The sequence below is a fragment of the Ixodes scapularis genome, unplaced genomic scaffold (genome assembly GCF_016920785.2).
Source record: "Ixodes scapularis isolate PalLabHiFi unplaced genomic scaffold, ASM1692078v2 PGA_scaffold6__148_contigs__length_123643588, whole genome shotgun sequence".
Classification (NCBI taxonomy): Eukaryota; Metazoa; Arthropoda; class Arachnida; order Ixodida; family Ixodidae; genus Ixodes; species Ixodes scapularis.
In genome coordinates, this window is record NW_024609881.1 from 114,406,849 (window position 1) to 114,431,878 (window position 25,030).

General features: G+C 45.6%; 1 protein-coding gene across 1 annotated transcript; it reads right to left on the reverse strand.

The window, feature by feature from the left end:
* Positions 1-4,011: 4,011 nt before the first annotated feature.
* Positions 4,012-25,018, reverse strand: LOC121838297 (DNA polymerase epsilon subunit 2-like). The gene is made up of 11 exons (XM_042294464.1): positions 24,750-25,018; positions 23,248-23,481; positions 21,013-21,280; positions 18,190-18,246; positions 17,375-17,496; positions 16,680-16,809; positions 14,774-14,897; positions 12,246-12,360; positions 6,846-7,038; positions 4,620-4,796; positions 4,012-4,182 (listed from the first exon to the last, which is right to left on the reverse strand). Exons 1-11 carry the CDS (start codon positions 24,812-24,814, stop codon positions 4,090-4,092), a joined length of 1,578 nt encoding a protein of 525 aa, XP_042150398.1. The 5' UTR covers positions 24,815-25,018; the 3' UTR covers positions 4,012-4,089.
* Between the last annotated feature and the right edge of the window lie 12 nt (positions 25,019-25,030).

The window sequence follows — 25,030 nt, forward strand, 5'->3', positions numbered from 1 at the left end:
AAGTGAAAGCCGTTTACAACTCCCTGTAACGCCGAATGAGAGCGCAGCTCTTGAGGAGGAGGAGGGAAGGGTACTGGGGGTGGTCAAGTGACCTAGGGGGGTCACGTGACGATGACGTCATCAGTAACGATGATGCGGATACCGATGACGTCATCAGTGATGATGACGATGCGGATGCCGGTGACGTCATCAGTGACGTCACTGATGACGTCATCAGCGACGATGACGATGCGGATGATGACGATGCGGATGCCGGTGACGTCATCAGTGACGTCACTGATGACGTCATCAGTGATGATGACAATGACGATGCGGATGCCGGTGACGTCATCAGTGACGTCACTGATGACGTCATCAGTGATGATGACGCTGACGATACGGATGCCGGTGACGTCATCAGTGACGTCACTGATGTCATCGGGGGTCACGTGACCCTGGGGGAGGGGTCACGTGACCTTGGGGTGACCTTGGGTGGGGGTCACGTGACCCCAAGGTGACCTTGGCGTGACCCCCACGTGACCCCAAGGTCACGTGACCTTGGTGTCACGTGACCTTGGGGGTCAAGTGACCTTGGGATGACCTTGGTTACGGCGACGCCGACGCCGCTCAAGCCGGGAACGGGCCCCTAAGAGCTGCGCTCTAAAAAGCAATTAGTGGCTTCAATAAGTAGAATTTGCTATCATTTGAGCTAGCATATTTCAATTAAAGCGCAGCCTATTGTTTAGTTATTCACCAGGCGATAACTCCAAGTTAGCGCCTGGTGAATTACGGTGGCTGTGGTAGTGCGAAAGTAAGGCTAAGACGACAAAGTGTGAAAAACGCCGCTCCCCAAGGCAGAGAAGTAACTGCTTCACTGGGGGGGGGGGGGAGTTTGTTCTCTTTGTCGTCCAATACCTCTGTCACACAGAAAACTTAACGCCACATGCTGATTGGCCGATCAGTATAACATCATTCAATGGAACTGACATTAAATTGCCCCAGTCTGGCAGGGGTGCATATTAGTCTCGATGCTGCAGCAACTGAAATTCGCCAACTAATACCTCAAAGATTATAATGCAATTAATGCTAGGTGCATTCATTACAGGCTTAGAAAAGACAACCTTCCTGCCTAGAGGAGTGCTGCTTTGAGGAATGCCACTGACACCACCCAAAATTTTTTTTTTTGCTTTTGCCAGGCGATTTATTGTTGTGTTGCAAGGCTACCTATTCAATAATTCGCTACAGTGTCGCATATATTTTTAATAAAGTCAAAAAACGCAACTGCTCGAGATCTAAACTGAACTGGGGAAGAAGAAAAAATCTAAAAGAGGGGAGAGTTGGTGGAAGCCACGTGGCTGCGATACTTTTTTCCAGGGTGTCGCACCGAACCCGAACCGAAAACCGGATCGAAACCGTTATTTTTGACTGAACCGGAACAAATCCGAAACCGAAATTGAACGCTTCATATTGAACCCGAACCAGAACGAAACCATAATTTGATGTGGCGGTTACCGGTTCAACGAAAACGATTCAGGGCCAAATGTGTCAATAATTGGACTAAATTGGAAAAGTTGCGGGAGTGTATTTTTCTTGTGTTGCCAAAACTAATCCTACACACGGTGAAATATTTTTACATTTCGTTTTTATTGCATACGTAGTCAAAAATACATCATCACCTGGAGAGCTTCAACTTTGGTTTGTATCTTGGACTGACCCTGGCGGCGCGGTAACGGTGGCAGTTATTTCAAAGCACCACTTGGCCACTTGGCTACGAAATGTCTAAGTGTCAAAGCGGATTGCGCCGCTGTAGGCACGGAGTCCGTCCGCGAATGTTTGACCTCAAGATGGACCGTAGTTGCAGCTGATGAGCCATTTAGCCAATCGAGCACCGTGGGCGCATCACGTGAGCTTCCGCTTGAGTGCAGAGATGCCCTGAAGGAAGGGGGGACAAGTACCGCGCTGCTTCGGCAGTATAGTTTATAGGGTCGCCTGGGGTCCATTTCAATAGGTTGTCGAAGGCAACGTTACTCGGCGATGATTCGCCGACGCACCGAGCCCTGGAAGGAGGCCAGGGGTAGGTCTCTCCTTATTTTTTTGTAGGTTTGTCAGAGTAGCAAGGCCAGCATGTCGCCTGTTCAACCATTTTCTCATTTTTGTTTCAAGTCCTCTTTCATCGTCTTCCACCGAATATTCGAGAAACGTCGTTCGCTGTGGTGGCATCACCGTAACTTTGTTCGGTGGCTGACAGGTACAAATGAGCCGGTCCGAGTCCTTCAGACCGGTCAATTGCATAGAGCGTTGTTTGCACTAAAACGTCAAAGTGACTAGACAAAGCATCATCACGAGATCTTTAGAAGAGTGTCTTTTCCGCCGGAACCCGAAGCGCTGTGAAGATGTAGTCACATCTCATTATGTATACGTGCGTGTTCACGTGCCCGGTCATTTACACAACCACAGCTTAACGGGATTAGCTAAACCACTCCAACTGCGCAATCGACGTACCTGTTTCTGTGTTTTACGGCACATTTGTTTCCTCTCGTGCCCCTGTCAGCCACTCTGGGGCATAGCTGCGACATCTTACTGGGTGCCAAAAACAGGTAGCGTGTATAAAAACACGTGTGTGCAAAACAAGCAAAACAAACCAAAACATATGGAGGACAAGCGATCTAGCTAAAGATCTTTTACTGTTCACAAAATTACAGCCCAGCGTGTGATCTTCACAGCCCAGCACGTGCGTATTTGCGCTTCGGAAGGCCAGCAAAGCATGCACTATACACAAAAAACTAAAGAAGGCACCGGCCACAAGCTCTGTTTTGGAAAGGTCCATAGACCCATCCCAAAAATACGCCCTCTTCTGGCAGAGTTTTAAGTACTGCACAGCTGCATGTGCAAAAGACACTAAAAATAGAAAACCGATCACTTATATATAGTTCACTTTAAGGACAGTAATATAAGGAGTATTCACTGGTGACCATAGCTGTGTGCGCGAATGCCGAACGCATGCTGATGGAGAGCTTCTACAGTTATTTTGCAACGTGCCTTAGGCACCATCAAGAGTGCCGGTCTTAGCAGCCTATTGATGTGAGCTCGTTCTGAGCATGCGCTCTAAACAGCACCCACAAATATGGTGCCCAGTGAATACTCCCTATACAAGTAATAGCCTGGCCACATAAATGGTGTTTTGTGCACGTCACTGTGCAGTTTTCATATCTGCCTGAAGAGGTAGTAGTATTGGGATGGGGTCTATTGCAAGTGTCTCGTGCTTAGAAAAGGCTGCAGAGAGTGCTCAGTCAATATTAAAAGGTCGAGTTAGGAACCGATTCGCGCTTATCAAAACCGATAACCGGAATGATATTATGTGCGCTACCCTAAACCGGACCGGAAAAAACGCAACGCTACTGAACCCGAACCAAAATAATGACCGGTTCGGCACCCTGCCTTTTTCCCCCCAATGAACGTATTTGCAGCTTTTTAGAAGCCACAAAATATGGGTATTGTATTTCTTTTCTATTTTTAGTATTATGTGCCTTCGATGAGCCACAACTTTGATTATATTTGGTTGTAGTGTCTAAACAATAGAAAACGGCACGTGACCACGGAGAAGAGTGAGCTCGACTCAAACTGGCCAGTTTTCGATCGGCGGATTTCAGACGGAAAGAAAACTAATTTCGAGCCGCGAATTGTGTTCTGAATAGTCAAACTCTCGTATATCATGTACAAAAAAAAAAACCTTGGCGAGCATGAATAAGCTGTCAGTGTCGTTTTAACAAAAATTTGTTGACATGATATAGCTATAAATACTGTAATTTTTTTTTTGTCTAGAGAAAACAAACTTTTTATGTGTTTGATTCATCTTATATGTATCACCACCTGACCTTTCAGGAGCACCAAAGAGCAGGCCACAAATCTTGAGGTCATTGCACGTGCTTTGCAGCACGGCTTGGAAGCACTGCAGACTAGGTTTGCAGCACTGCATAGAAGCACTGCAGGAAAGCTGATTGGCGGCAAAAAATAACGACACATTCTTCAGGCTTGTGCGAAGTTTGACCTCGAAAACAATAATTTATTGTTCTTTAAATAAAAAAAACGCATTCGCAACTTCCAGCCAAGTCAGAACGGATCTTCCGAGATCTGGCTGTCTTCTGCAGTTCTGGAGCCCGGCAGGTAGACTTTGAAGGAGAAGTCTGTCTTGGGGAAGGATCCCTGAAAGTCGCAGAAAGACGTTCATGGCAGGCAAGTCCCCCGGCCCCCAAGCTCCACCGGCAAAAAACGATTGTGTTGCATGTACGTTTAGACGGCGCGAAGTTAGTCGGCCACAATGAGCGTCTGGTGTCTCCGTCGTAAATGAGAAATTTAGCCAGCGCAGCACAACTGCTGGCCCGGCATCTTTAACGTGCGTCGCGTAGAAGCAAGGCACACCGGTGCAAGTCCAAGCACCACCGTTCTACAGGTGCAGGTTGAAATAGCATCAAAAGTAGACATATGCGAACGTAATATAAAACTTTGAACAAGGTGCAAATAGAGTTTGGCATTCGATTCAATCTGCAGCCCGTACGACGCGTCGGCGGAGTGGCCGCGACTTTGGGAACCGTGCCGAAAAGGGCACCGGGTGTTCACGGTGCGTGGAAGCGGCGCCTCACCGGGTTGAAGAAGAGGCAATCGCCCTGGACGACGCTGAAGGGGTCGTGGGAGTCTGCCAGCGCCACAGCGTCGGGAAGCGGCAGGAGCCAGAGGGCAAAGTCCCACTCCCAGTACACGGGGCTCACCCCCAGGTTGAGCGGGCACAGGTGGGCGTTCGAAGCGAGGCACTTGGTGTACTGCAGGACACGGGAAGGGGGGGTTGGCAGCAGAAATGGCATCCTCAACTACCGTTCAAGCTGCACCTCGTAAAATGCCAGACTCCATCTTTCTGCTTACGAGTGGCATCGGCCTCCAAGAGTGAATTGATGAATAAACTAGCAGTGGCGATTAATTAGTTGTCAATCGATGAGAGATTAGGTAAGCCTGTTGTAACCCCAAAAACTGTAAAAAAAAAAATTGACTAATTTTCCACTTTATGCGGTGAATTACGATATACTTGTATGCATGTGCATTTAGGGTCGGTTATTTGCTAGTAAGAAAATACATTTTTCAAATGCAAAAATGTTTTTCTTTGTCTGACAGCAAAACTTTAGAACTGCACTGCAGATGAGCCAAGCTTGCTTTTATTTTTCAAGGTGACGAGCATATTGCAGTTAATCGCGTAGTTGAACAAATCAGTGATTTTACCACAGCAGTCAATCCCTAGTTGAGCCAATCAATGAATCTGCCAGTACAGTCAATCAATGCACCTACCACTGCAGTCAATCACTAGTTGAGCCAATCAGTGAATCTACCACTGCAGTCAATCCCCAGTTGAGTTAATGAAAATCAAATAATTTACCAGTGCAGTCAATTCCTAGTTAAGACAATCAGCGAATCTATCACTGCAGTCAATCCGTAGTTGAGCCAGTTAATGAATCTACCACGACAGTCAATCACTATACTCAATTCACGATAACTTGGCAAACTGTGGAGGCTAGGACCCCTAAACCCAATAAGAGCGTCTGAGCGAGGCACGTGACCCGAGATCACGGGAGCATGTGTCACCACGTCAAATGCGAGGCCCAGAAAGACCGGCCGTCGTCTGCTAGCCAAGAGTCGTCTGCTCCGAAATCAACTAACTTCGGATGGACGTCCACCGCAGCAACATTTTCTTTCGCTAGAATAGCGAGCCCTTCGTAAACAGTTCATGAGACAACCATACGCTATATTTAGCCGCGAATCTGTGATTGGTGCTAGGACACAATGTAATGTTTTGGGTAGAAACGGCCAATTACACGGCTGCGATCGCCGACGATCGCCATCGGCCACGGCGCTACAAGGAGAAAAATATTGCGACCGGATACGGATGCGGTCACTTTTTTGGTTTGAATATAATTGAAACTCATAAATTTATGATTATTTATTCTTTATATCTTCTTGTTAGAGATAGAATCGGGCGAGTTCAATTGCCACTAAAAGAAAAAGAAGCCCAGAACTACTTTCTGTCGCGGACGGCACGGTTGCTCTGGCAGTAACGAGGTCCCGGTGGCCTCAACCATGGAGTGTTATCACGTGCCTTGCTCCAACGCCCTTTTTGGGTCGCGGGGGCCGCAGCCTCCACAGTTTGCCAAGTTACTAAGGTGAAAGCCTTATTTGTCCCATTGCACAAAAAAGCGGCGGCGGCGTGCCCGAAAGATGGCCATAAAAATATGTCATTAAGCACGTGCCACTGAATCGTATGCTCAAGGACGACGCCGTCCTTGAGGTCGTCCTCTAGGCGTCGGTCTCGACGTCGTCCGAGAGGTCATCCTAGGCGCCATACTTGGCGTCAAGCTCTCGGACGTCGTTTCGATCTCTAGGACATTCTCCTGTGGGACTATAATGCTTTTGTGCAGGCACGTAGCCAGGGGGGAGGCCCATGGGACCCGGGCCCCCCTGAAATCTTCCATTTTGCATGGGTCCTCCTCTCCCCCTCCCCCTCATACAGCATTTTGTCATAAGTGGGCCCCCCTGAAACAAAATCCTGGCTATGTGCCTGCTTTTGTGAAACTGAGTATAGCTGAAGCAATTAGTGAATTTATCACTGCAGTCAATACCTAGTTGAGTCAATCAATGAATCTACCACTGCAGTCAATTCCTAGTTGAATGAACCAATGAATCTACCACTGCCGTCTATCGCTAGTTAAGTTAATTAGTAAATTGATCACTGCAGTCAATCAGTGGTTGAGCCAATCAATGAATCTACCATTCATTTGCAAGTCAATCAATCGCTCAACGATTACAAAGCAGAGTGCCAAGCATACCAGCTGAGGAACATCCAGCCCCCCTTTTTGCCAGGGCAAGTGAAGTGCGTTACGACATGCCCTCGCGACGCCGTCCTCCCTGAAGAGCACAACCTCTCGGCCGCCAAGCAGCAGACGGCAGGGATTACTCGCCAGGTGGCAGCGGGACACCTTCTTGGTGAACTCTTCAACCAAGGTCCGGGGTAGCCCTGGCCTGCGGTCAAGCGCCAGTGGCTCGGTTTTGAGCAAAACAAGCACCGAAAAAGCAATGGACCTTTTGTAGAACCATCAGTTTGAGAGTAAATGGTTCTAGTACCGTCTTTCTCTTCCTTCTGTCCGAGGAGAGAGGGAAGATGGTTTCTTTTTGTCGACTTTATGTCAGAAGATAACCCACGATGTGGAGAAAGGCGAGATTGGGAGAGCCGTATCTAGAGCACAGCGGCTCAATGGGCGAACACTATGTAGTTGATGTTTTTGGTGTGGAGCGGGCGGGAGAGGCCTTGCGTGCGCGTTGTTTCCTAGTCACCATGTCTCGAACCCAGTCATGTGTCTAGGTGGCAGCACATATTTGCCAAAAGATGAATTGGTAGCACACTCTTGCAACATTTAAAATAAATCATGCAACACACGTACCGCGCGAGTCAAATGGGTCGTGTGCCCCCGAAAAGACCGTAGATCAGTTTCTTCACTTACCAAGCTAAGATTTTGCACAGGGGTGGCCTAAGATGGCGTGCTTTGTGCATCCAAATTTCAAAGAATGAACCTAGCTGAGTATAAAGAGTAAAAAAATTAGAGCACGAGTTTGGTACCACGGCACCATGGCAGTTGTCTGTAAACGAGACGTCTGGGTGGTACAAGAGCCGAGAGATAGTGGCAAGCCGAAATAGCCCAACAAAGAATCTTTCATAACGGCGTTGTATCCATTCACCATTTTAATTAGTAAAAATGACAAAATCGTGCGTCGTCCCGGAAAAGCCTGAGCCACACCCGACTCAAAAATACTGTCTGCCAATCGGGATCAGTGCCTGCACCCTCACTCTCAACCTTCCAACACCTGTTGGCTGTAGTGTCAATCAGACATCTTTGTTAGCAGACAGGTGCCCTAGATAGTGAAATCGGGCTCTTAATTTTTGTTTTCTCTATATAGAGGTAAGCTTATTCTTTGGAATCTTTATGCATAAAATGCACCATCTTCTGCTACCTTTGTACCAAATCTTATCGCGGTGCGTTGAGGAACTGATTTGTGTGATTCCCTCGACTAGGACCAACAACCCATTTGACTTGTGAGGTACAATAAAGGAAAGTCTGAAAAATTGGCGGCCCAGATGGATACTAATGCAATTCCTCCGGCGAAAAAATGTGTTCGCAGCTAATCTGGCAGACTCGGAGTCGAATACCCAAGTTGACAAGCATTTGAAGATGAATTGCAAATGTAAATCTAGTATTGTTTTATATGGAGAAAAGCACATGAACCTTCTTATACAATCTTGTGCGTAGTAAGGACGAGGACAAAAGAGAACAGGACACAACAAGGCACAACTTTCAACTGAATTTTTTTTTAAATATTGTCATGGATGACAAGTGACGAGGCGGTGAAGGACTGATTAAACTGAACGTTTAATTGAACGTTCAGTTCAATTGACCCATAAATGTCACACCGACTTCGACACCCGCGACGCTCTGCTTTCTTCTGTTCCCTTTTTATTTTTGGGCACAAGTTCGCCCCATTAAACGTTTCAATTCTTTCAGTTATTTTCTTTGTTTCAGTTTTCATTCGTGACATTTTGGTGCGCGCGCAGCACGCGCGAGGTGACACCCTTTCAGCTGGTTCATGGTCGCAAAGTGATGACAATGCTGGACGCCCACAAACCTAAAGCGCGCGCAGCTGGCCAAGTAGGCAGCGCGCGGAAGTATGTGTTCCAGTATTTATAGTCTCAACCATCGTCACAATGACAACTTCAACTGAATTTTATTGAGTATGTGTTCCGGTAATTATAGCCTCAACCATCGTCACAATGACAACATCCACGGCATTGGTTGAGACTATAAATACCGGAACGTGTACTAATAAAATTCAGTTGAAAGTTGCGCATTGTTGTGCCCAGTTCTTTTCTTTTGTCCTCGTCCTTGCTGCACACAAGATTGTATAAGATGTCAAACCAACTCGCCCAAACAACCACTCTTCACATGAACCTATTTTTTGGCAAAGCACGCAGAAAGCCAATTAGTGCCATTCACTGAGAACTTGAGGCTTAGAAATTGGATCCGCCCCGGAATTCTCAGCTTCTGAAGGTTGTATTCAATCAACCCGGTGCAGGGTTACAAGGACTTACAAGGTCTAAAGATAAGCACCGGTACCTTGCTGTCCATTGCTCTCCTTTTGTGAATGGCAATGAACATATCTCCATATGTTCCAGGAGAAAGTACTACAGGGTGTGGCCGTAAGGCCAAACACATTTGGCGCGCCTTGCAAAATTCGAATTCCAAAAAACGGACACACAGGAATCCCTCGTTATAACGAAGTGAACGGGTCCGCACCCCAAGCAACAAACTCGCACTTCTGGAAAAAAGAAACTATTGTTAGGTACATAAACCGATATCCCGACAGGGATGTCCCTCCACTTTCAAGAGGCCACGTCGGCAAACTGGAAAGCTTCGAACAATCCTTTCACTCGTCGTAGTACAACGAAGAAGACATTTTTTAGTAAGGGCCGCGCGAATGGTGGTTTCAATCGAATAGCACGGCATCATTTGTGACCTTCACAGCGTAAAGGATAGCCACTACAACAGGCTTTCTTAAAGGACACATGCAGAGGAAAAAAAAAACATTTTTTTAAACAGCTTAGATGGAAAAAGGATATCATAAAACAATTTTACAACCAAGAAAAAAATTTTTAGAACTATATTTACGGCGCTATACGAATTTGTAGTTGGCGCCGGCGGGCGCAGCGGAAAAGTGGCCCTTGACGGGCCCACATTTGTGACGTGGTGCTTGCGCTCTTTCGGAAGCTTCCTATGGCCTCTAAAAGTAACTTATTCTTCTTTGTTGGAAGTATAACAAAAAAACTAAGATGAATAAGTAACTTTTAGAGCCCAAAGGAAACTCCTGAAAAAGCGCAAGCAGACGTGATAGACCTGTGCGCCGGTCAGACAACGGCGGCGGCGCCCCGAAGCAGACGAACTTGTGCGGCGGCGGCGACGGCGGCGTGGAGGAACGCGTTGAAGCGGCATTCGCACAACGCTCAGCGTGCGGCGTTGCGCGGGCCTACCACATGACCAGCGGCGGCTCGCGCAAGCGCCAACTACAAATTCGTATAGCGCCGTAAATATAGCTCTAAAAATTTTTTTTATTCGTTGTAAAATTGTTTATGACATCCTTTTTCCATCTAAGCTGTCTAAAAAAAAAAGTTTTCTTCCTTTGCATGTGTCCTTTAACAGTGCTAAAACTACCGTAATATCCCTAAAATAGGTGTGTGCGAATATTCGAAACTTGGAATACTTCGCGAATAATGCTTGCTATTCGATTCGATTCGCCCTTTCGCTGTTCGAACTATTCGAGTTCTTCGAATACTTCGAAAACTACGAATAACGCGGAACTCATTGATTAGTGTCAACTTGCGGTCGAGTTCTCTGTTTTGTTTTTGAACTGCGCATTATGGTTTCAAGCTTGGCAAACCTACACAACCAACTAAGTGTCTTCTTTTTTTTTTTTTTTTGTAGGAAGGATTGGAAAGTTGTTTGCACATGGTAGCGCGATCTGTCCTTTGCTTGCCGTGATGTCCGGATTGCAGAGTAGGCAAAGTGGTCGTGGCGCAAACGCTGCGATAGATAGGATGAAGGACTACGATTTGCAACGGCACATGCATCGTCGCGACGGACCGCACGACGTTTCGGGCGTCCGCCCGCGACGTCTTGTATACGTTCCTGTCCACATTCATTTTTAATGTAGCACAACCATATATTCATGATTTTGTACCTACAGTGATTACAGTAGCCAAGGTGCTATGGATTCGGATATGGATTTATGGCTCACCTCGGCTATCGGTGATATCTGGCTTGTGTTATTTTCCGCTTGATTTTCCGGTTCATCAGTTTGCCAGTATTCCTTTTGTTATTTATTTCTACCCGTTTTCACTGGTAAAAGTGAGACCCCCCCCCACCAAAAAAAACATATTTTTAATTTATTGCATCTTTGTGGCGCCGTCTATGGACAGAACTATTGCACACGGAAAGAGATGGTGCATAGTCAGTGCGGTTGCGCAGCGCGATCGTGCAATCTGAAACTCTGCTGTGGCCTGTCGACCCGCCTCCGCTTGTGTACTTCCATTTACGTTCACGTGGTTGCGTTCAGGAGCGTAAAAAGAGATCGCACAAAGTAGAGACGCAATCATCGACTTTGTATTGCGGCTTGCGGACCTGCCACTGCTTGTGTACTTGTGTTTACGCTCAAGTGCCTTGTTTCGTCCGCGATGCGATCTCCGACTGCGTTGTGGCTTGCCGACCCGCCTTCACTTTTGCACTTTAATTTACGATCTCTAACCTCACTCAAGGAATGGTGTTTTACTGACTGATCTTTTTTTTCATCTGTTTTTTTTTTTAACAGTCACATGTGTGACATTTTTCTTATTGCAATAAAAGTAACTTTTTCATAAACGTTTGTTGAAAAAAAATTCCAGTTGTGTTTTTTATTAAGCATTCTTGTTTAATTCACATCAAATAGAAAATATTTGTTTTCAAATATCTCCTTATTTGAAACTACTATTCGTATTCGAAAATATTCGATTCGATTCGATTCGTAACCTTTATTATTCGATTCGATTTGCTTCGAAAGATTTTGATATTCGCACACCTCTACCCTAAAATCAAGAGCAAGTCGGGGGAAAATAATGGAGTGGGCTAACTTTCGGTGTACAACCAAAAAAAGTTGAAAAAACTATATTTTTAGGTCATGTGTTCTTTCCATGGCTTGTTATGGTGGCGAGGAGCAACGTAGCAAAGATGACTGTACACACCAGTCAGCAACGTTCTCTTATATCTTGCCATAGCTAACTAGCCGCATTTATGCCAAGGCCATCATTGATCCCAACACTACTATTACTAAAAGTGTGCTATCTTTCAGCATTTAAAAAAAATATAGCAAATCGAGCCAAAAATAGGGGACGGGCCATCTTTCGGGGGTGAGGCATCTGCCGGGATTTTACACTAGTGATAAACGCTGTGCTATTCAATTCAAACCAATATTCGTACACCCCTACAATTCTTTTGTTTCAAACTTTCATTTCTAAAGTATGTTCTTAGACAGAAACCAGCGAGCCGTAATCATTACAGCGAGGGATCGTACGGTTCTTGGGACTCGCGGGAATGCCACATCTCTCGACGCTGTGCTCGGCAAACCAATGGGCAAAAAGGGTGGGAAGTGACCTGGGCAGAATGTTGGAGAGTCCGGGATCCATCGGACCAGGCAAAAGCACAAACTGAGAGTGCTCCAGCAACTGCGGAAACTCCAAAACCAGGTCGGCGAGCTTCTTGAAGCACTCTGCAGTCAGAGACCAGAAGGTGCAAGCGCTCTGAGTAACGCACCTTTCCAGAAGCGTGTCCATGTGGCGCTACTACCGTATTTACTCGAGTAATAGCCGCACTATTTATGAACAAGACCCTTGCGTGCACTTTCCCACAGAGCAAATATACAGCCAATCATTGCGTTGCGCATAAATAACATAGCGAATAACCAGATCAAGAACACGATTGTCCATACAAATGCAATCTTCACAGATGGTATCTTCACATGAAGACGTTACCTGCAAACAGCTGTAATCATGCTGTCGATCGCGGTGATTGGCAATCTGTCTGCTCCGCGAAAAATCGAACCCTCAGGTTTTCTTCATAAACAGTGCGGCTATTACTCGAGGAAATACAGTATACTGCTATTCTGGGCTCGAAAGATCTCTCACCCTTTTTCATACTGTTGGGAAGCTTTTTCAAATACAGTCGAGCACGGTTACATCACACTCAAGTATTTCGAATTATTGTTTATATCAAACAGTCCAAACATCCCCTTGAAAATCACATGTGATAGTATAGGAGCATTGCCTTTTTGTATCCAACTCCCACGGCGGGGGCACTCGATATAGCAAACGAAGCCCGACTGCAGGTTGCTTCTCCCTCAATCCAATTTCGCCAGTGGCAAGCACATCGCTTGTGTTACAGGGCTGGCAGACCGTCAAGCCAGCATACGTGCGGCAAGATACACAGTGAAAGAGCAGTCGTAAACAAAAAATAACAATGAAGCATAAAAGAGCAGTCGTGTAAAAAAAACAACAATGAAGCATAAAAAAAAAGAAAAAAAAGTGGAGGATGGCAAAAGCAAGGGGAAGGGCACGCACGTGCACATAGGGAGAGCAGGAAGTGTCCGCTCTCGCAGTGGCAGCGCCCTTTCCCCAAACACTGCTGATGCTGCGCAAATCCCTAGCCCCAAAATAAAATCAACAAAAAAAAAAAAAAAAAGATCTTCGGCAAGACGAGTGTGTTAACAACGGTTGTGCAATCCCACTTTAACCGCCTCACCTTTGTTTACCCTTTTGTTTTGCCGTTATTGGTTTTTTGGGTTTTTTTTGCTGTCTGAATTTAGTGAGCTTTCTTTTTCTTGCTCACTTTTCGTTTTATGTGCCTTGCTTTTCCGTTTATTTTTTATTTATTTTTTTATTTTCATGTTTTGTCGCTTATGCTGTGTGGAGGTCTCGACCAGGCACGCGCGTTAAGTGCAGCGGTGTTTGCGGTCCCCGCCCACTACGCTCTACTGCATTTAGTGGCTCTTGGATGAACTATTCGGTAAGCTCCCGTTTGTCGCGACCTTCAGTATTAGCAGAGACGCCATGAAATTTCAACTCGAGCTTACTTTAACATATTTTTGTATAGTATCAAATTATTGATATATCAAACTATTTTATGATTTCCTTTGAATTTGATATATCCGGGTTCGATTGTATGCTACCATCCATCTACCTAAAACATCATAACCTAAACCCTGAGACAATCTAAACCCTAACCAGCTTGCCTGCATAGTACTTTCACTTCTTGCAGTATAACTGAAACAGTTTGGAATCTTACGAGCATTGCTAAAAACATTGCACACTAAGAACTGTTTCACTCATATTTAGGCACCAGTGACTGTGTGCACGAATTGGGTCTTAGCTGAGAAGGTGCAATAGAAGCAGGAGGTGTCGAGAGAATCTAAGTAGTGCAGAGAAACAGCCTGGGGCACCTCAAAGAATCCATATGCTCCTACGAAACCAGTTTTCCCAAAAGAAAAGGCTATAAAAAAAAAGAGAGAAAAAAAAGCCTTTCACATGTTTGTAGAACCAAAGCAATATACTACTGAGAAACCTTTTTCAAGAGCCATGTAATCCAAAACGTTTTGGAAAGAAGCCCAGCTTATCAGCCCTCGGAAATGCGGTCGGCAGCGAGTAGGTAAACTAACGCTTTTAAGGTACTTTAGACGGCCCACAAAAAGTGGTTTCTCAACGTGTCATGCTGCGATTTACTACAGAGGTGCAAGCAGGTGGTGGAAGTTTACGGCGAAAAAAATCAAGGAATGAACTTACCTTGTTCAAAAAAGAAAAAATGGAAACCTGTTCAGGGCAATCTACGACACCACCTTGCAGACGATGCACGTGTATTGAGAAGTGCTGCCAACAGGTGGTGTGCGCAGCGTCAAGGAAGTGCAAGCCGATGGATTTTTTCACTGTAAACTTTCGCCCCTGCTTGCACCTCTGTAGTAAACTGCGGCGCAATACGTCGAAAAAGCAATTTTTGTGACCCGTCTAAAGTGCCTTGAAAGCATTAGTTTATATGCTGTAGAAGCTTAATTCAGCATCCGTTTAAGAAGACGCTTAAGTGAGGTTCCGTCAAAAACGCAAACAATGGTCGTAGCAAAGAGCGTGCATCCCCACCGGCCAGCAAGGCTGCGTCTTTCCGCGTTCCCATTGGCCGAGAGAGGAAGTTTCCCGCCAACACGAAACAGGTGGGCGGGGCTTGGGAATAGCCAGCAAACAGCACCCTTAGCTTGTCCAACACCTGCACAAATACGTTCACTCAGTTGCCAGCCAGTAGCCAGATGACCAGCTCCACCCAAACCATCTACAGTGGAATCCACTTACTGTATGTACTCGGATAACAAACACACTTTTTTCCCCTAAAAATGGACACACATTTGGGGGGTGCGTTCATTATGCAAGGTAACATTTTTGCATTTGTGCACTTTGTGCAAATGTCATTTCAGGTGCTATTATGACATGGCAGGGTACTGCGGCACATCTCCACTGACGAAGGCGTGCCCATGAGTGATCGTGAGCGTGCCACAGCAAACATGCTTCATAAATAGCAAACTTTTTTAAGGTGCTTTTGGTGTGTCGGTTTGCCGAAGAAAAAGCGCCCTACGAAGCTCACTCAGCACGGAGAGCGACATGACCATTTTTAGGCCTAACCACTTTCACGATATTACTGTTCGAAAGCGGATCACAGACGACAGCACGTTTGTTGATATCAATGCATCCGATGGACGAAGCACGTCTGGGGCTGGGCAAATCCTCGACCCTAGCTTTGCTAGGCGTGCGTGCCGCTCGGTTTCATGGTTGATCACTTCCGCAACCACAAAATTGCAGCCATTACAAGAGCGGCTTGGCTTGGCTTGGCGGCAAAAGATGATTGGCCGGCTTGGTGGCTAGCCGGCTAGCTAGGGATGCAGTTCAACACTCGTGAAGTTGAAAATTAAAAATGCGTTCATTACGCGAGAAAAAAAAAAGTCCAAATATTTATGTTTGTTGTGAGGGGTGTGTTCATTATGCGAGTAAATACGGTATATAACGATAACACATATAATGATATACTGCCTATAACGAACCGTTTCTAGAGTTTCTAGACTGAAAGCATTTTCAAATAGGAAATGCTGTCAACAAAGGAGATCTCTGTACGGAAGGTGGGTGGGTGTGAGTGGCCGTGTGGGTATACATAGGATGCTCGAGAAATAAACCAGTTAGCTGAGTTTGAAACGTTCCCTTCTGCATTTGTTCCTTCGGCTTAAAGTTTTTATTTTCTGCACCAGTCTTAGGTGTTAAACAACATGATTCTAGACCAGAAACGCTCAGTTTCTGGTCTAAATTAATTTGTTTAACAACCCCACCCCTCGCGATTCCTGCCGGATATCGATCACTCAATGCCCAACGGAAGTCACTCAACCTCGCTATCTGCAATCCTGCAACGAACAAGTTCGTAGCTGATTGCCGCTTTTTTTGTCTGCGATCTGCATGCGCAATTTATGTTAGGTAGGTAGGTAGGTAGGTATTTCCTTACGTCTTTTAATAAATACCTACCTACCTGCCTAACAGATATTGTGCATGCAGATCGATCTGTTCACGTGGTACGCAAGTTTTCTCAGTTTCCCGCATGTCTATCGCGCCGTGAAACTTGCTATGTCCGCAATCTGCAGTATTTGTTCCCGTGACATGCGAGTTTGTAGCAGGCTCTTGCTTGTTTGTAGTAGTACCGTGAAGCACAAATCTGCTGCGTTCGCACAGTGCAGTATTCATTCCCGAAACAGGGGAGTTGGAAGACGGATTTATTGTGCCCACAATCTGCGGTATCGGTTCTTGTTTCACGAGGCTTATAGTGAGGGGGACCCAACGCTTATCTCTAATTTTTTATAAATGTTTGCTGTGGCATCTAAAAAGATGGTCCACCCCGTATTTTCAACATTTATCTCTTTCTTTCGGGTGAGCGTTCTCAAGGTACATTAACTGTCACAAGCCGACACGATTTTCTCAGACATCAACTGTCAGGCGCGAAAGCGATCAACCTCACCTTGGCACTGTCCAGCCAGACGTCCGAGAGAAAGACCATCATGGCATCAGGCGGCAGATCTTCGATTTCGAGCCTCGTCCGAACCTTCTCCGGGAGCTTGGAAAAGATGGTGGTGCTGCCGAGGTACTTTCTGCTCAAAGCACGCGAGAAGTTATTACACTACTTTCAATGGACATACTACACCGGGAACTTGGCAGAATAGAAAAGTGTGTTTTTTATCCCCACAAAAATGAACCGTACATCGCCGAATGCTCGCTCTCCACCCTAATATAACACTAGGGCCTGAACCAGACGTCATGTTTTCAGAACTTGCCATTATCCGATTCAAAAGTTATACACGATATTCAGAAATTTTAAACAAATCTAGCCCACGAACACATGGAGATGATGGCGTCTGCCACGGAGAACGGGCACCATTTTCTCGCTGAAAATTTCCGAAAATCACTCCTAACTATATAATCAGATGACAATAAGTTCTGAAGCACTGGCATCTGGTCCTCCTAACAGTTAGCGCTATGGGCCGGAACCCAGTGTTCGGCAATGCATAGTTTATTTTCCCAAGAAAAGCGCGGCACTCTATGAGCGTTGGCGGCTGCTCAGTATTTTACGGCAGACGTGACGCAGCTACGAAACAACAGTCTTTGGTTCTGTTGCATCAGCTTTCTATGCAAACGAAGTTGATAGAAACTCCTTACAGGGTCTCTGAAGCCGGCTCGACGGGCGGGAGTCCAATGGCTTCGATGCGGAACACGGAGTCCTCGTAGAGGCCTTCGGCGAGTACAAAACTACTCTCTGTGAAGAGCCCTTCCGTGAACGTCTGGCGGCGCCATCAAAGATAATGCACATTCTTCGCAACATTGGGAATGTGGCGTACAACAACAGACTAGCTGAAGAACAGAAACAATACTCACAGGCCTAGGAGTGTAACAAGGCACCGTGGTGGAGGTGGTAAAAAACTGTACGGAACACCCTGTTTGAAGGACAGCTTCCAGTGAATTTCAAAAAACTCTTTCATACTAGTATCACGGCAGTGAAACGCAATGTACGATTGAAAGTGGAAAAGTGTGCGGCTAAGCTAAGCTTCCATTACTCAGAGAAAATACAGTATCATTATTGTCATTGTAAGTGGAGGTCGAAATAACCAGCGGAAACTGCTGCTGCACGAACCTGAAGCTTCACTTAAAATTTGTTTTACTGTACGGAGAATTCTTATTACTTGATATCCCGCTGGCGCTGGCTACGAACTCTGTACCGGACAGCAAAATATATAAGCCTCAAACCAACATCATCCAGAGACTTTGTCCCTCGGTTTGAAACCAGCGCGGGGCCCTGGAGTCGCATGCAGCAGTGCAAAGGTGCGCCAAGGAAGTCTAAGCTTCCAGGAGCAGATGCAAACTCGCTGGCAATAAAGACAGCATTTTGAGACCCTTCATGTACACCACAAACACAAAGAAATGAAGCAGCAAAAATACACTGTGATGCTACAAACAGTAAACAAAGAAAAGGATACCGCTTTGGAGACGTCAACCGCAACTGAACCAGTTGGATCTTCCAGAAAATATTTGCCCTGAAACGTCATACGAACAAGGAATCGGCACGACATTGTCAAAGTTTCTGGACTCGAAAGCTGCCTTACTTTGGTAAGGATCAGTAACTTCCAGCCCTAGAATTCTAATAAATTATTTGTACAGTTGAATAACCCCCTTAAGTGCCAACTTTATTGGAGGTTGCGGAATGCCTGGAGGAGTCAAAGTCGCCGCCACAGTCCAAATTGCAGTCGTTATCGGATTCACTTGAAGAGCTGAGTTCAGCAACAAAGTCATCATCGTCTTCACTAGACAAACAAAACTCAACTTCTTCCAAGTCACTTGAGCTTTCTTCAGCGATCACTTTTCTTTTTCACACTGACGTTCCGCATACTACGTCGGCTAGCGACACAAATTTTAAATGACTGTTGCCAGAGTATCTTCTCATTTATCCTACCAACAGTAGGAAAAATAAAGCCACAAACTAAGACAAGTGTTACCATCTATGAAAAGCGCCGCAAAACACTCGGATGAGCGTAGCTAGTCATGGAATTGAGGGCTACCTAAAAAGCACTGGACGAGCTGAGCTCCTCCATGACATTTCTAGCCAGAAAGCCGCCAACGAGCTTAGCTCGTACAGGGCACTTAAAGGGACACTGACACCCCCCAAAAAAAGATTAAATATTTTGCCAGGTGATCTACTATGGTGCCAGAAGACTATCCAATCAATATTTTGCTTCAGCGTCACATATATTTTTAATAAAGTAAAAAAAAATGCAACTGCTTGAAACCAAAACTGGACTAGGGAGGAAGAAGGAATATAGAGGAGAAAGTTACCGGATGCCACGCTGCTGTGGAACTTATTTTTTTTTTCTCAATCAACGTATTTGCAGCTTTTCCCAAGCCATAAAGAATGGGTATCATATTTTTTGTCTATTTTTAGCGTTGAGTGTGTACGTTCAATGACCCACGACTTTGATTATTCTTGCTGGCTGTGTCTAAACCATAGAAAACGGCATGTGACCATGGGGAAGAGAGTGAGCGTGACTCAAACGACCCAGATCTCTATCGGCGGTTTTCGGGCAGAAAGGAAACAAAGTTCGAGCTGCAAATTGCATTCTGTGTAGTTGGGCTCTCATATGTCATGTACAAATAAAAACCTTGGCGAGCCTAAATTCCCTGCCAGTGTCCCTCTAAGGGGTTAGGGTCCTATACATTACATTTTTTTGTCTCGGCATTAATTTAAACCCGAATTCTCAGCAATTCGAGGAAACTTGGAGTGAAACCTGACTTGGTGTAGCTTATTTTACTGCACAGTTTGGCAAGGGAGTTTTCAAAAAAAAAAAAAAAGTCAAATTTGGGGGTTTTACGTGCCAAACCTACGACGGGCATCTGGCACGCCACAGCGGAGGACTGAGAATTAATTTGGACCACCTGGGGATCTTTTGACGTGCAACCGAAAGCTTGGTTACACGGCGTCTTCTCCGCAATAAGCCTCCGTCATATTGCGGGCACCTCGGTCGGGATTCGAACCCGCCACCTGGGGATCCGTAGGACGGCACTCTCGCCTCGGAGCCGCCGAGGCGGCTAAGGGAGTTTTCATTATCATCGCTATAAAGAAGAACATACGTGCCATGGAGCCCACTGTAACTGCAATATTCCAAACGAAAAAAAAAAGCAAAAGCAAAACTGGTCTAGATGTTAGTTTAACTTAACCAGATGGGACAGCACAAGTTTAATCACAATAGTCTACAAGGCAAACAGTTTTAAATGTTGCTTTGCAGACTTGCAGCTATAAGTACTCTGTAATTTAATGTGTTAGTTTTTTTTGTCGTTTTTTTAAAGATGAAAGCAGGTGCTATACACATCAAACTTTTAGCATCCTAAAATTGAAAACTTGTGAATTCTTTATGAAGGTGGAAAGGGGGGGGGGGGGTCCTTTCTGCAAAAATCAAAAAAGGCTGCTATGAAATTTATATACATCTAACATAGCTACAGTGGAGGAAAGCAGAGTGGTTGGTATACCTCATGATTCTGTTAGAACAAACACATCGATGGTCCAAAAGGCTCTTTTAATAATTTCGAGCAAAACAGCGTGAGGGGAGCATCCAGCCACAAACCATCAGAAATTAATCACTCAGGACATTTCTTATTGATAGTGACACATGCAAAGAGTTACAACACACAAATCCGGGTGTTTCTCAAACCATGAATCACTTAACCCTTTGACGGTAGAGTTTTTTCCCCCAGGGCATTTTTCCAGTGGCCTGGATTTGTTTGCAAACGAATAGTAGGAAGAAAGGGTAAATACACAGTTTTTTTTTCTCTCAATTAACTAGCGGGGGCACGTACAGTGCTTGCGAGCTGCTTAGGTCTAGAAGCATCAAAGGAAAATATCGAAGGCAAAAGGTTGTTACCCTTTCTTTACATTCAGTTTCATATTGGCACATTAGCTTCCGCGACATTCCAGCGGCTTCAGATTCCTAACCGGAGGCACTTTACAGAACTCCTCTGTTGGATGGTGAATTCTCATCCTCTAAATTTAATCCCAAAAAGCGTTGGAAGTGTAAATGAGAAGAGCCAGTGCTCCCACTGGCACTGCCGCCAGAGCAGTCGTTATAAGAAGTGAGCATCTAACTTGAAAATTTTAAATAGCCCAGCAATGTGAAACAATGTGCGAATGTTTGGAGTTCACCAAAGACACATCACACCCGGCGGTGTGTGCAGTTTTGCATTTGGGAGGCCACTTTCAAATGTGAATACGGCAACGGCCATCGAAGGGTTACAGGTAACCGGAAACGGCTCACCTGCTCAAACTGAGTCAGCATTCCGAGCACGACGACGCGTTCCGAGATGGTTCCCAGGAGCTGCTCGACATTCCGGAGTTCGAACGAGCTCCCGGCTTCTTCGGAGGACGAAACGCGGCAGGTCTTGGTCGCAAAGCACGGATGCCTCGCCGTCTTCTGGAGCACGAGGCAGTAGCGCTCCTGGAAGAGGAACGCCTTGCTGTCCGAGTCCCCGAAGAGCTTCGGACTGCGGGCCCCGTCCCTCGGGAGGAACTTTTTGCGGTCGACACTGCGGATGACGTGCAGAAACCCGTCAGTAACGGTATGATTCCTGGAACGCACCCCAGACCGGCGTGTTTGCAAAGTCCTAAAAAGCAGCCCCCCCCCCCCCCCCCGATTTCCATTGGAGGACGTCGCAGACGCGCGACGTAACAGCGGCGGTGGTGCACGTAGCAGACGTCCATTTTGCTGCGATCCGCTCCCCAGCTCGATGGTCTACGAAAGACTCGGCGGCCCGGAGTCGGGACGCCGCGTCGCCAGCGTTCGTTCGTAATTTCTGCAGGGGCCCTACGCCCGACCAACGTCTGACGGCATGACACGTCGGCCCCTATGACGTCGTTTGTTGCCACTTCATGACAACTTTTGATGTACGTGTGGGACGGGACAATGAATACGCCAGTTGAAACGTGTTCGCGAATGCATTTGACAAAACGCGTGCGGTTGTGTGTCACGACTGCATGACGTCCATTAAAGCTAGAGGTGATGCTGCACCGGCTGAATTTCTCATCGACAGCGGAGGCACCAGGCACGCAATAGAGCTGACTAAACAAACACAAACTCTAAAGAAACACGCAGACGTTAATCAAACACACAACTCAATTACCTTTTAAAAAAATCTGAGTAACGGTTAACAGTTAAGATTGTTTGTATGTACTTATAAATACATCAGCTTCAACTTGAAAAATATACATGAACATGAAGAAAGAAAGGACAGGAGGAATGTGTGGAAGAATGTGTCAGCTTCCCGTCTATAGCCATTCAGAAATAAGGAGAGACAATATCTATGAAATGTTACGCCCAGAACAGCAGCAGCAGCATGAGCTTGTGGCGTTTCAGTTCAAAAACAATCATTTTAGATATTTCTGTGTCTCTAAAGGCCAGCTCATGTTTACAAACAAACCGGAGCGCCCCTAGCGGACGCCACCGCGCGATGAAGTGTGGGCAAGAAGCTCGCTGTTGCCCATAAATAAACCATTGAAATGCGATGCTGCCGGCGTCTGTGTGAGTCCTGGTGCTTTTTTTTTGCATTGGAATTGTTGATATGTCTTCCTGGCAATGTCTGACTACTTGAGCAGCCTTAGCGAAATTACCGAGGCCTTGTTTCACTGCAAAACTTCGCGTGAATAATATGACATCCGGCGACTCATTCCGCTTGGACGCCACAGAATGGGCGCTAAAGCCTGATTCGCATGATGAGATTTCGCTCACAATTTTCAGTCGCAACGTCGCTCGGGCTGCAAAAGCGTGAACCGTAGCTGAGATGGTCGACATTTTTGTCTGGTTTCTTTCAAAACAACACAGATGGTGACTTTTGCCCACAGCCCCAGACTGGTAGTGCGCTCGACGCATCACCAACGTGCCATGACGAAAAAAGTTGAGTTTGTATGTAAATTTTTATATTTCTTTATTTATTGAAATACCTTAAAGGTTTCTGGGAAGGACATTACATAAGGGGGGGATAAGTACATCATATATGAAACACAAAAAAAAAAAAAAAACATGCACAGCAGTGCAAGCATATAAAACATTGTAAATCAAGCAACAAAAAATAATCTCTTCCACAGTATTGCCAACATACAAGAAGTCGCGTCATACAATGCCTAAATGGCTGCTGATAAGCGAACAAAAGCTATCAGGGTTAATCTCGGTGACGATGTGCTCTGTTAGATCATTCCACCACACTGCTGTTTTGGGAAAGAAGGAATACAAAAAAGAAGTGCGGCAGGTGAAACGGTCAATCTTAAAGAAGAAGTGCGGCAGGTGAAACGGTCAATCAGTAGTGTTTGTTTATTAGTGCAATTGAAGGAAAAGAAAATGCACAAGGAAGAAGTTTACACGAAAACATTGTTGGCAGGCAGCTGTCTCTCCTTTCCCGTCCTTTCTTTCTTCGTGTTCAAGTATATTTCTAAAGTCCGAGCTGATCTATCCACAACTACCTTTTAAGCCCCACGAATAACGTCTTAGCATGCAACTCGCCTGTACGAAAGGGGCGACAGTTGGAAGGCGTCCACTACGGTGACCTCGCGGCTGTGGCTGTCCTCTTCTCCCCGATGGGACCACTCCTGGATGCACTTGGCTAGGGTCTGCTGGCTAACCAGAGCCGACTCGAGCCGCTGCTCTTGGAGCCATGTCAGAATGTTATTAATCCACATGGTCCGTCTGTCTTCCTCCAAAGGCTCCAGAAGCTCCAAGAGATATTTGCTGGCATCGCTGGAAGAAAAACAGTGTGTCGCTGAATTTCGTTAATGCCGGAATGGAGCCGTGTTTGCCCAGCCGAAGTGATAGTGTAAGCAGGTTGCTAGAGGTTCACGATTGAGTAACTGGGAGTGAGGAAAATTGAATGAATGAATGAACAAAAACATTTCGCAGTACATCCTTTCAGGTTTCACAAGACTCAGGTGTTCCGTCTCGGATATCTCTAGCTCTCTTAGCATGGGTGTTTTTGGCACATAAACACGAGGCGGTGCATGTACTACACAGAGCAACAAAGTCGGGTTTTATGTATTTTGCTCAAGGGGGTATAGAAAAGCTTCAAATTTCACCACCTAGGTTAGGGCTTGGCATAAGAACTTTCTGCAACAGTTCGTTTTTATTAAGCTCCTTCATTATGAAAAATTTAATTTTGAACCAACTGAATCACACTCTGCTCTGCACATGAGACTGAAAGATGAACGCAATTTCTTTCGTTTTTTTTTTCTTTTTTCTCTACATATGACTAGGAATATTTCTTGAATATGATACCAGTCTGTATAACTATAACCTAACCTTTCCTTAAAAAATGATAAGTTTTTGTGGAGATGCTGCCAAATTTGCAGTGCCGGCTAGTCCATTTATCACCAAAGCCGAAGATTAAATTTTCATTGTGTGTGTGCAATAGAGCTTTTGTAGCAAAATGGTAGCTATTAGTCCTCTAGGCTACATTATTTCTCGGTAGTTACTAATATTTCTTTCTTAACTGTATTCAGGAGTACTAAAAACTGAACCCAGTGAGCAACTGTACCCATAAAACTCCAACTAAATTTATCTCGTCTTTGGTAACGGCAGGATGATACACGTCACAGAAGATAATTATGTATGTGCTGAATTATCTCAACATTCTCTACGAACATTTGGCAGTGAAACGGTTTCACAACACTCCCGTCCCACCCTCCCCAAGATTGTGGGAGTTCCAAAAGTACGCCATCTCGTTCGTGAAAAGACGGTGAGAGTGCAGGCGAGCTGGTGGTAGCTAATCATGTCGTATTACACCTGAGACTGCGGTGGAAGAAATCGGAAGAACTTTCAGTAGTAGGAACAGACACAGAGAACGTCTCAACAGACAACAGACACAAGAACGTCTGTTCCTTCTACTGAAAGTTCTTCCGATTTCTTCCACCGCAGTCTCAGGTGTAATACGACATGATCTCGTTCGTGATACACATTAGAGTTACAGGGCACGACATAAGGATATTTCGGAGCCAGAAAAGGCCAGTACCCACCTTCGTAAAGAGAAACCACGAAGCTGGAAACTGTTCAGGATTTTGCTTCTGAGTTTCGCCGACATGTTTTACAACGTGAGACGTTTTTCCTAAATAATACACTCTGAAGTCACTGACATCGCAACAACTTGGTTAAAAAAACAGACACGCAGCGGTAAAGATGAATTGCCCCTCCACTAGCTTCGACTCGATCAGGCGCTATGAAACACCACAACACAAGCACAAGCTTCAGAGAATCCCGCGCCAAACTTATTCGATGACTTGTAACTTTTGGCTACTAT

Excerpts from the sequence above, each read along its gene's own strand:
- LOC121838297 (XM_042294464.1), bottom strand. The coding sequence starts at position 24,814 with ATGTCGGCGAAACTCAGAAGCAAAATCCTGAACAGTTTCCAGCTTCGT. Across the intron at positions 21,281-23,247 it reads CTGTCGCCCCTTTCGTACAG|TGTCGACCGCAAAAAGTTCC; the intron begins GCGAGTTGCATG and ends CGTCATCCGCAG. Across the intron at positions 17,497-18,189 it reads CGGTTGACGTCTCCAAAGCG|ACGTTCACGGAAGGGCTCTT; the intron begins GTATCCTTTTCT and ends TGGCGCCGCCAG.